The sequence below is a fragment of the Rhea americana genome, unplaced genomic scaffold (genome assembly GCF_003343005.1).
Source record: "Rhea americana isolate MKP2758 unplaced genomic scaffold, rheAme1 scaffold_254, whole genome shotgun sequence".
Classification (NCBI taxonomy): Eukaryota; Metazoa; Chordata; class Aves; order Rheiformes; family Rheidae; genus Rhea; species Rhea americana.
Window position 1 is genome coordinate 810120 of NW_028186373.1, and position 11300 is coordinate 821419.

At 45.2% G+C, this 11300-nt stretch overlaps 2 protein-coding genes across 3 annotated transcripts; both read right to left on the reverse strand.

Annotated features, from left to right (window-relative positions):
* Positions 1 to 570: 570 nt before the first annotated feature.
* Positions 571 to 2252, reverse strand: HES5 (hes family bHLH transcription factor 5). The gene is made up of 3 exons (XM_085307174.1): positions 2169 to 2252; positions 1869 to 2034; positions 571 to 1762 (listed from the first exon to the last, which is right to left on the reverse strand). The coding sequence occupies exons 1-3, from the start codon at positions 2220 to 2222 to the stop codon at positions 1509 to 1511; spliced, it is 474 nt and encodes a 157-aa protein (XP_085163300.1). The 5' UTR covers positions 2223 to 2252; the 3' UTR covers positions 571 to 1508.
* A 7393-nt stretch (positions 2253 to 9645) lies between these two features.
* LOC146594644 (transcription factor HES-5-like) lies at positions 9646 to 10890 on the reverse strand. 2 transcript variants are annotated; one of them, XM_085307175.1, is made up of 3 exons: positions 10687 to 10890; positions 10148 to 10328; positions 9646 to 9929 (listed from the first exon to the last, which is right to left on the reverse strand). In XM_085307175.1, the coding sequence occupies exons 1-3, from the start codon at positions 10750 to 10752 to the stop codon at positions 9667 to 9669; spliced, it is 510 nt and encodes a 169-aa protein (XP_085163301.1). In that variant the 5' UTR covers positions 10753 to 10890; the 3' UTR covers positions 9646 to 9666. The 2 variants fall into 2 exon arrangements, with proteins under 2 accessions (XP_085163301.1, XP_085163302.1); XM_085307176.1 differs by having other exon boundaries at positions 10142 to 10328.
* Between the last annotated feature and the right edge of the window lie 410 nt (positions 10891 to 11300).

Sequence of the window (11300 nt, forward strand, 5' to 3'; positions counted from 1 at the left end):
CATATGCATAGATACACACACACAAGTGCCCTGAGCAGCGATGAATATTCCCCTTTGGATGGAAAACTAGATTCAAATTCTCTGCATTTCAGATGTTCTAATGGCTCAGCTACATGTCATGGCAACATGAAATGTAGCATGAAGTGCCTTAACAATCTTCACCTATTAACCAAATGTGTTTTCTGTGTTTGGGACTGAACCATAAAATTTCCTGAGTTCATCTTTGCTGTGGCCTTTCTTGGCAAATCCCTTGGCTCTAAATTTCCAAAGAATTTGCAATTTGAGGTGCCAGAAGATTTATCTCGTGCTAGGGTGTGGTATTTTGAGCTGTGTAATTCTCTGCTTTGGAGAACACCGTTGCAGAGTTTTCAAACTGGACACTAAGCAGATGAGGCAATCAGACACTAATTCTGAATGTCTTTTTTCTTTTACTGCAATCTCTGTCTTATGACTCCTAGTCCACAAGACGGGGGTAAACCATGCATGCCAGGGACATCAGCTGTGCAGACTACTCAAGAAAGAATAACTTGCTGGATTTATTAACAATATTTTTATTTATTTTATTCCGTTAAAAGTTTCAGCAACTTCTGAAGTTCAAGATAATTTCTGGCATAGGTTATACAATAGATGCAGATCACATATAACATGTCACAGCATCCTCCAAGGACAACAGTGAATGTACATTCTCCCCTAGTGATGGGGTACCAAAACAATAAATATARTTTGTACACCCGCCTTTCATAAAAGACTTTCTGATAAATATTTCATGTAAAATCAACAGCACAGACCGTAACTTTCTTTCCTATAAGGATATAAAATGAGCTGTTGCCTTTATAAAAGGCATACATATCCTGAACCTCACAAACAACACCCAGCTTTTGTGAGCAAGACATCCTGAGGAATTTCCTCTACATAGTTTGAGCTGTGGTTTAACCTTTTCCTGAGCACAATCAGTACAATCTACAAATATTATAGAACCAACTYTGGCACCCACAGAAGAGCTGGATTCCCAGTGGTGACCAGTTAGACTGGCTGCTCTGCTTGAGACACYTTGGGCCCCCGTGGCTACAGCTGCAGCCTGGCAGTACAGGTGTGTCTAGTTCAGGAGAGTCAGGAGTCTCAAGTGGGGCAGGTCAGACAAAAGGGCTCCCACTGAATGGACACCTTTGAAAATGCTAGCCTGAACATCCGAGAAGTTACTGCTTTCTGAACAGGCATACATACACAACCTCAGCAAGGTTAAGAACAGTCAGTGTTCCTCTCTGAACAGCTCTTATATGGCCTAGCAAGAGGACTACGTCACCCACTTTTAGAATAACTTTCTCCCCATATGGTGGGAACATTTCTGTCCTTCTGGAAGAAGGACAGACATCCAAGCAAAATGATTCTCAGTAAAAGGAAAACATTCTTCCCTACTCATGAGAGGAGCGAGGGGACTTCTACAGAAAGTCACAAGCTCCTCTGGAATACAAGCACATGTGCAGAAACACAGCAAGAGTACTCCTGGCCTACCAAGGCCTCCAGAGGTTGCAGGGGAATTTCAGCGCTGCTTGTTTTTCGGAGGGCTGGTGGGTGGAAGAATGGCTGGTGGGCACAGAAGATGAACCAGGGTCCTTGGGTATTGCTTGCGACCTCTGGAAATGGCAGAGCAGTTTCATCTGAGTTTCTGTGTTTGCTGAATGAAGAGACAGGAATTGCAGAGCTTCTTTGAGGCACCAGGCATAGCCTTCACTATAATCCTGTTGTAGGCTTTTGGAAGATGCTGAAAGAGCAAAAGAGACGTGTTAGGCAGACCCAGGCTGGAGTAATGGCCTGACAGTAATGGCAGCAAGTGTGAATTACCCAGATCCAGAGGGGGCTGTACTCACCTTGGCTATATTTCAGGTAGCTGACAGTCATTTCCAGGATGTCGGCTTTCTCCAGCTTGGAGTTGGGCTGGTGTCTCTGGAATTCCTTCTCCAGGAGCAGTTTCAGCTGCTCAATGCTGCTGTTAATCCGGTCGCGACGCAGTTTCTCTACAAGTGGCTTCCTGAGCTGTAACAGAGAGCAGGAAGAGGACAGTTAGCAACAGGATRTTCTCCTTCCCATCTCTATTAACCTTCCGCTAAAGAGGCTCAGCCCTCCTCAGCTATTTGCCCTTGCAGTCACAGAGCGAGATGAATACTTACTCTGTTCTTTTCTTTGGGTGTTAGGATTTCCAGGGAGAGAGCACTGGGTGCCATTATCCACGTGCTCAGTGCGGGTGTTAATTCAGAGCTTGCAAGCTAGCCAGTGGCGAAGCGAGCTGAGAGCTCCTCTATTTATACCCAGTAGCTGCATGGAAATGTGTGGGTCCCCAGCTACTCGGAGTTTCCCACAGCTGACAGCCAATCCATGCACCCCCGGGACAATAGAGAAAGCATCTCTTACGGCCTGGGAAAATGACTGCGAATTGCCCGGGGACAACGCGCTGCTCCCAGAGGAGCAGGTGGACCGGGCAGCGTGTGACACAATGGGGCTTGGTCTCGAGGTGCAGGGGTGAGAACGTGGGAAAGTGTTTGCCCTCATTATAATCAAGCTTCTGCCTGAAGCTGGGAATGTCAGCGTCTCAATATGCTGCCTTTTCCCTGGCTGTGGGGAAATTAAGCACAGAAGACAGATCTCAGGAAGAGAAAATGGTCTGTCCCCATGACCAGAAGAGAGGCTGAAAAGGAAAAGATGCGGAGTGAGAGGGGCTAAACCCTTTCACTGACATTAAACCATGCTTAGATGAATACAGTATCAGATAATTTTCAGGCAACGAGTGACTGAAATCAAGAGGAAAAACCCTTAAAACAATTTGCTCCAAAGTATAGCTTGAAATATTTTCCTCTACATTTGTTTTAATACTTATGTAACTTTTTTGCTTTTGCCTAGATCATCTGGGCTCTCCGATGACAGCCTATGATGAGTATTGATTACGATGCCCTTCCCAAACTTGCTCTATTTAATCTCCTGCCACTTTCCAAGCCRTTACAAACAATACCTCACTGTTCTCTTGGTCCTGAGCATCCGAGTAAAGCAGCCAGATACATTCTCCCCTTATAAACAGACAACTGAAATGTAGTGAGGAGATGGTTCTTATCTGTTAGTTTGCTTGCAGTAGCCCGTTTGTAGAATGGGARTGCAGGTGCTAGGATATCCTGTGACTCCATTCTATCGTGGGCTGTCTCTGTGTATGGGCACACGTATTGCACTGAATGCAGCCAGTAAAGTAGAAAGGACTAGTTTGGACCCAGGGCTAACACTAATTTTTGGAGATGYTTTTCCAGGCTATTCTAGGTTGCCTGCTCAAGTCGACTGCCTCCCCAAGCACCRTGCAGTACTAAGCTGGTTTCCTTTAGGATCTGCCAGTCAGGCATGTGAGACCTTGTATTGAGAAATTTCCTAGTTACGCTTTACAGTACATGTGTCTGAAATGTAGTTTATGGAGGGCTATTGGCTTGAGGGGATTCCTGGATGAACATAACTCCCTTTTTCCTTAATACATTTTCTGTGTTCAGAGGCCAGCTCCAAGGACAGGGAGTGAATCTAGATCACCACTAACAGGCTAGCATGCTGGGATGTTAGTTTTTTTGAGTATCTGTTTCTCAGTACTGTGTTTATGAAAGCCCTACCTAGTTCCTGTGAGAGCCTTTCAAGAACGAAAAGGAAATCTTTCATTTCACTGTACCCACTGGGTTCAGCTTGTCTCACCTGCCCTCAGCGTGCCTGCCAATAAGCTAGGGCCGAAACCTTTATCTGTGGGTGCATGGATAGCAACACGTTCCAGGGCCCACTGAGTTGTTGCAAGGACAATATGTTACATGAAAAGATATGATTCTGCAAAGTTTATAGCTAGTTATTAAAACGGAGCTCACAAAGCCCTTCTTAACTCCTGGCTTCTTGTGGCACTATTTCATAGGTCAGCCCTCCCTCCCRTCCTTCTTCTCCAGCCTAAAGACATTTTATATTTAGATGGCTCGTGTAGGGTGCAACAATTTAAAATATCAATGGTTGTCAAAAACCTGKAAGTGAGCAGAGTGCTGGGGTCCTATTGAAAAACTGTTCCCTGAATTATTTTGTCAGCTTGGAATTGGCAGTATTACTTGCATCCCTGGCAGTCCCTGGCTGCACAGGCTTGCACTTTATTGGGCCTTGAAGTCAAGCACAGGACTTTGTGCATCGCATCTCCCTCAGGGAGCATATTGGATGAAAYGAAGCAAGACCTGCCGCTCGCCGGATGGGAAGGGGTATGTCTGCAGCAGCAAAGGGCATGGTAAAGTGGGAGAAAAGCTTTACCCCAATTTTCGGTTCTGGAAATACCACATGAGTGGTTTTAAACACCACCATCCTATCCCCAGCACAATGTTCCTGGACTCCAAAGGGCTAAACCAGCTCTCCCTGATTAAAGCATTATCCCTCCCTTCAAGTGCTGGGCAGATGGTGCAGCAGGCATTAGCTTTCTGCCGAGGAGCTGCAGAGGCACACTTCTTTTGTCAGCAGTTTAACACTGTGAACGGGGTGATGTGTGGGAAACCCTCCGAACTGTGGACTCACGCCATCTGACGTGAATAGTAAACCAGGCAAGCTGCCTKGCAGTGTGTGCACAAAACAACAGCCGTCTGGGCTCACAAACTCCCAGCTTCCCTTCCTCGGTCTCAGTTGCAAAGATAGCAGATCTTCAGCTCCTCCCTTGCCCACTTCACCTAGGCTCTGTATACTGTTAACGAATAGAAGAGAAACTCTTTTCCAGCTTGCTTCGGCTGCCTTGCTGAGGCCTAAAAACATAATAGCAGCAAGGTATTTCTCAACTAATGTTCCGGGATACTAAATTCTCTAGGTTAAGGCTGCCCCTAGAGCGCAGTCTTTATGGAAGAGAGTGCAGTATGCATTCTCTGTAAGGACTTCAGCGAGGGAAAAAAACCCAGTGCTGCTGGCAATGCTATTGCTCCTTATTAAAAAGTCTGTAMCTAGTTTGTTCAGTTTTCACTCTTTTGCAATACAGCTGTCAGAGCAAAATAGTCTGTCCCACTGAAACACATTTCTGATCCAAATCCAGTACTTGTCGCTGTCCTTCATATTTGTGGGAGGAGTCTGTGACTGTCACTGACTGTCACTGCGGTGCCAGGAGGGAAGATTGATTGTCTGAGGCTCTGAATTGGTGGCTTCCTTGTCTTTGGAACGAAGTATTAAAAGAAACAAGTCACTAAATTTGCCAAGCATTTAGAGTAGACTACACGATGTGTCACAAACACTTGCTTTGAGTTGAAGGACAACCTCAAAGGGTCTGGTGAAAGCAGCTAACCAACCCCAAGAGGATAACCAGCAGGCTTGCGTTCATTACAGTCCATGAATCAAAACAGCTGGAAGAACGCTAGCCAMGGAAACTGATAGTGAGCTGTGGAGCTCTCTGCCTGTGGGTTGTAGGTGGGGGTCTCAGCCCGGGTACAGACTTACTGCGGACACTGTTATCGCAAAAGCTGTTACCACTGGTGATRCTAACTGGCAGCTCTCTTAGCCCGTCCGACGTTTAGCACTCGGCGGAGGTGGACCCAGTGTGTTGTGATGTGGCTAATGGGCCTGGAAGAAGGCGGGCTCAGGGTACAGGAAACCAGCATTTCACTCCCCCAGTTTCGTAGATTTAAAAACCAGCTGTCATACACATCTAGGGCTGTACTTATAGCACACAACTTGATGGCTTAAAGCTTTCCTCTCTGTGTCACTTTTAAAGCATTTTTACTTTAGGCAGTTTCCTACATTTACGTCAGCCTGTCTCGCAAATACTCTGGATGGGGTTTTAAAGAAATAATTATGATTTTTTTTTTGCTCTGTACCTTCCTTAAATGGTTTAAAATCTATCTGACAACCTCTCTTGGGACATCTATTTAGTGTCAAAGACCATAAAATTCCCRAGTTTTAAAAGGTCTCAGATAATACTGATTGATCAATGTGCTCCTTGGGAAAATAGCTCTCCAGATGGTCTACCGGGACAGGAATTGCTGGACATCACAATGCAGAGCCAAAGAGCGTCACTAATGTGGGTTGTTGKGAGGCACGCTTCCTTTGTGCTCCATTTGAATGTCATAAATAGGGAAGAAAGTGTGGGAAACTCTGAGAAACTCAGGCCCACACTCTGAGGTTAATAGGGGCTTTGTCAGGAGAGTATTCCTGGGCTGTGGGATCAGCATAATAAACATCATCTTCCCTAAGGGTGGGAATGTGTTGGAGCAGGGAAGTGTCACCCCAAGGGAGAGAGCAGCATAGGAAGCTTTGCATCCAATTAYTATAAGTGATAATAATTAATAATTTGTAAACATAACCTTTGCTTTGCTAAGACTGGTGAAACTGGAGGTCTGGATTTAAGCTCACAAGTAATTGGTGAATCAAAGCCCACAGGGGCAGGTTTTTGGCTGGCCCAAACCAGAAGTACTGTGCTTGCACCAACCATGGATCTGACTGCCTGCAGCAAACGGGAGGCTTTCTGGTGGGATTTGGACGCTCCTCTCCACCAAGAAAGCAGGACCTTACTGTTTTTCTCCCTTAAACTAGTTCTGCAAACAGTAGGTCTGAGTCACATGTACGCTAACAGCTAAGCATGATCAACCCCCCCACTATAACCAGAGTAATGTAATATGGCCCCAGTGTAAATGAGAATCAGACCCTGAAGTTTGAATGTCAGCGGCAGTGTCTACCTGGATTTATGCCAATATGGCTGGCAGGGGTCCTGGGCTTTACGGCCTGACTGCGATCACATATGAGTTGTCATTTTTTTGCCTGATACCTCTTTTATCCTAGAACTAGGGGAACTGGCTTCAGCTCTAACTGCCTTCAAAGTGTGTGTCTCTTCTTTGGTTTCCTTTTTTCTTTTCTATTTACTTGATGAATTTTGAACAAACTGTTGATGCTGCAATTATAATATTAGCAAGGTTCTGCAACGTAGTTTACCTGGGTTGTAATACACTAGCTGCATAAGATACCTGTCCTCATAATAACAGCTGGCTTCGCTCCCATATGAAAAAATGAGTTTTTTCAGGAGTACTTCTCCTAGGGAATCTGAAGCGAGGTGGGGTAGTTATCAGAGGTGTTTCATGCTATTAATATATCTCTGAAAGAAAGAGAGGTTTCTCTATCATATATGCATATCGATTGTATTATTGTGGTTAGATAATAATAACATTGTGAACTGATTGTGCAGATTTATTCTACTTTGAAAAGAAAGGAAAGAGAAAGGTGAATCGTCCTCACTGACCAAGGAATGGGAACTCTTCAAGGGAAAACTGAGTTAGTGTTATTGCGGAAAATGCTGTGTTTTGGAGAGACTGGTGGTGATTAAGGTGCTCCAAGGCTGGCTTTAGGATCCTCCTTTTGTGCTCCACTTCCTGCTTCCAAAAATGCCTTCTGAATCCCTTTTCTCTGTTTATCTCTCTGCGAGCTCTCCGTGTGTGGCTGGGCAGGAGGACAGGCACAGTCCTCTAGCGCAGGTGCTAGTTTTCCTTGCGTCGTCAGAGCGGGGCTGGCTTAATCCTCAGGAGAGGGCAGCAGGAGGCTTGCGTGGCAGAGAACTGGCGAGCCGCCCGGCAGGGCTGGGCCGAGGCTGAGGCTGCTCTCGGGTGCTGCAGTGCCTCTCCCTGCGGACCACGCAAGGCCGGCGGTCGCTTCACGTGTGCCGCTCAGCCGGCGCGAGCGCGGTGGTCAGGCAGATCTCCGTTTAAGAGGATGTATTGGGTTTGTTTTCTAGGTTGAAGTGGTGTGAAAAAATCAAGGGAGGATCGTTTGAAAGTTACTTGACAGCGAGACCATCTCTGCAACAGGTTGGATAGGAAAAACTCTAAAGCTTGGTGGAGCGTGGCGGAACATCTCTGAGGAAATTAGCCACAGGTAGAATTAGATGTACTGTGAAGGTACAACACTTGTGCTGTCTGAAAATTATTTAGCATCTTTTTTATGTATAGGCAAAAGAGCTTCACAAAGGCTAAGGCAATATTACTATCCAGTTTTTACAGTGCGGGGAGAGATCTGCTTTGCATCACTCAGCAGACTGGCAGCAGAGTTTGGAATGGCCAATTCCAAGGTGCAAGCCATATTCACTAGTGATCATCTCCGTGTTTTGGACCCTTAGGTAGATGTCAGAGAAAGAGAATAAAAAGTTCCAAGAAAATAACATAATCGATAAATGATTTGGGAGAGGAAATGCTGTTTCAATTATTGTTTGTTCTCAAGTTCTATATATTTTAGCCATATGTGGACAAGTTGCACTTCAATTAAAAAAAAAAAAAAAGGAAAAAAAAAGAAAAAAGTTTACTATTACCTGACGGAATTTGTGTTTAGGTAACAGAAGGAGCTAAAACTAAAAGGCTGCAAGAACTAGTTCACCCATTGGTTTCAAAGACCAATGTGAGACTGCCCCCCCCAGCAGAATGGGGTGCCAAAATATTTGGAAGAAGTTATTAGATGCTTTTAGGAATTTTGCATGTTATCATCTCCTGTATGGACAGAGAGCATACGTCTCTGAACACAACTTGTYGGGTAAATTAATGGGGGAGAGAGGGAAATAAACTGGCTGTGAAATAGGTGATTTGCTGAAGTCTGAGTAAGTTGTTAAATATCTGCGGTCATACCACTCAGTATTTCACTTAACCCCTACTTTTACTTTYGGTAGTTTTCCCAAGGGGTTACTATTTGGCAGGATCTAAAATCCCATTCTGCCAAATGGAATTCACAAATATGAAACTGTGCACTGGGACAAAGGCTCAGAAACATGACATCTGATAGCTTCTCCACTGCAGAAGTCCACATGCAACACTTAATCCAGGCATATTATTCATTTGAATCATTTCATACAAAAACATAAATGACTAAGAACATTTTTATTGACTCATACAGTGAAGAAACGAAAGTTGAACATCACACAGGATGAATACATCACAACTTTATAAAAGCTTTTTAAGCTCTTCAGCATGTTTAGTGAATGACTGTACAGTACTCATTACCTCCCCTCCTCTCGCTTTTACTTAAGATGTATCAAAAGTACTTCCTTTACAAAAGGCATTAATTGTCCCTCAACTGAGAGCAGCAGATGCTGGGCATTAAAAGAATTTTCCTACAGTAATCTGTTATCATAATAACTTTCTGTAAGAAGGTATACTAAAAATAGAACAGGAACTTTAGAAGAACCAGCATTTCCGAATAACATCTTTCACTTAAAAGGCAAAGGCTTTATGATACAAAACACATCCTCTAAAATGCGCCTTCTTTAGGAAGGTCAATACATTATCTAGAGACAAAAGAGCACTTGAACTAGTGACCTGTGGAGTCGGTTGAAAGATTTCCATTGACAGCCACAGCCAAGGCTCAACAGCCTTGTCAAGCAAAAGGGTGATGGAAACCAAAGGACATTTGCTTTCTAAATCCACTCAGGACTTGCTCCTCTCTTTGGCTAGGAGCCACCCATAGGAGCAGCAACTTTGCTGCAAGATACAAACGAAATCCTTCACTATGAAGGGAAACTAATTAGTGACCTTCATTTCTCATGAAAGAAAAACAGCCTCCCMACCTCCCATCTTTGGAAAGCTATGTTTCCTACTTTAAAGAGGAACTGTTATATCAGAGGTCCCTCTAGCTTTTGCAGCAAAACACACAATAATAAAGTGAAGTCCACCAGCAGGTCTACCAGGGTCTCCAGATAGTAGCAGCAGCCACGGTTTTCTGGGCAGGGTGCTTTCTGGCAAACAGACAGGGTGTCAAAGGCAGACTACGTGGAGCAGAAGAGTACATGACATCTGGACCCATCTGAACTTTGCAGAAATGCTTGATTAGCTGGGCCTGAGTTTCCTTCTTAGGTTCATAGTAGGCCAGAAAATGCAGAGCTTCCTTGAGGCACCTCAGGTATCCACTGTTAAAGTCGTGCTCTGGAGTCTTGTGAATGAATGCTAGACAGGAGAGAAGGAARCAAATTCGATGGGTTAATGTCATGACCAAATCACGAGGCTGTGAGAATTTGTGCATAAGCTTTCTTTTAAGAGCCTGATCCAGTAAAGCTTTGCTCGTGAGGCTAGACACCTGCATTCCTCAAGGCCAGGGCTATGGAGGAGAGCAAAGGCCTGTGGGAACAGACTCTTAATGGTGTGTACTCATGCTTTGCACTCACTTTGGTCTTGCAGCTGGCTCTGTTGTTTCAGGTAGCTGACAGTCACTTCCAGGATGTCGGCTTTCTCCAGCTTTGAATTGGGTTGGTATCTGTGGAACTCCTTCTCCAGGAGCAGTTTCAGCTGCTCGATGCTGCTGTTAATCCGGTCMCGGCGCATTTTTTCCACCACCGGCTTCCTGAGCTGTAAAAGAGACATAGTAGTCTGTTAGGAAYGTTTGGAGAGCTGACCTGCTCGCCCGTTCTGACACAGGCCCCAATACATGCATGTGTTCAGAGATGCTTTCCTTTGATAGGAGAGCTTTAAGACACTGCCTACCCAACTTCTTCTCCCCCCCCCCAAAATCTATGTATTCTCCTTTATCTCTCTTTAATCTATTTGTCTTCTGCCAGACCACTTTTTCCCTCCACTCAACTTTTTATGTGTAATAYTTGTTGGGCAGATGCAAACAACTGTCATTTTTGTATCAAGTGTATTCGGAGGCTTATTGCACAGAGCCCAGGCCAGCCTTTCAGCCTTTTCTGACAAGGGCTCTACTTACTCTATTCTTTTCTTTTGGCAGCAGTTTCTCCTCCACGTAGATCATGAGAGTGTTGCTGGGAGCCATTCCTAGTGCTCTCAGTCCTGGGCACGGACCTGTGGGCTAGGATCCTATGCTCAGTGTAAGACTATGCCCTGGCGTTTACTGACAGCCTCTACTTATACGTCAGAGAGTTTCATAAGCTACGTGAGTCTCGGGGTTGCTGGTGTTTCCCACAGTCGCCCAGCCAATCCAGGCACGCAGCTGAACAATAGGGCAAGCATCTATTAGTGCACGCCACATTGATCGTAAATGCCCCGGGGAAAATAACCTTCTGCCCAAACCAACTGGTGGAGTGCGCAGAGTGGCTCTGCAGGGCTGCCCAGGGATCTGGGAAAACCCTGACCCTACAGCTGGTTGTCTGTCCGGATCAAYTGCGTTCCTGAGTTCCTGCAAGCGGTGGTCGCATTTGTGGTGCAGAGRAGGCACGCTTTTGGGAAAAGAAGGAGGGGAACATTGTAAGGGTTAAAATCAACAGCATCAGGGACAACCCTCTACCCTTTCTAGAGTGGGCACTTCACAGCCAGCCTCCCCACTCCACTTTACCATGACCTGTGCATGTCTGTGGGTCTGCG

Coding starts and splice junctions, on each gene's coding strand:
- HES5 (XM_085307174.1), bottom strand. CDS start 2,222: ATGGCACCCAGTGCTCTCTCCCTGGAAATCCTAACACCCAAAGAAAAG. Junction 2,035..2,168: donor CACCCAAAGAAAAGAACAGA/GTAAGTATTCAT, acceptor TCTCTGTTACAG/CTCAGGAAGCCACTTGTAGA. Junction 1,763..1,868: donor CTACCTGAAATATAGCCAAG/GTGAGTACAGCC, acceptor TTGCTCTTTCAG/CATCTTCCAAAAGCCTACAA.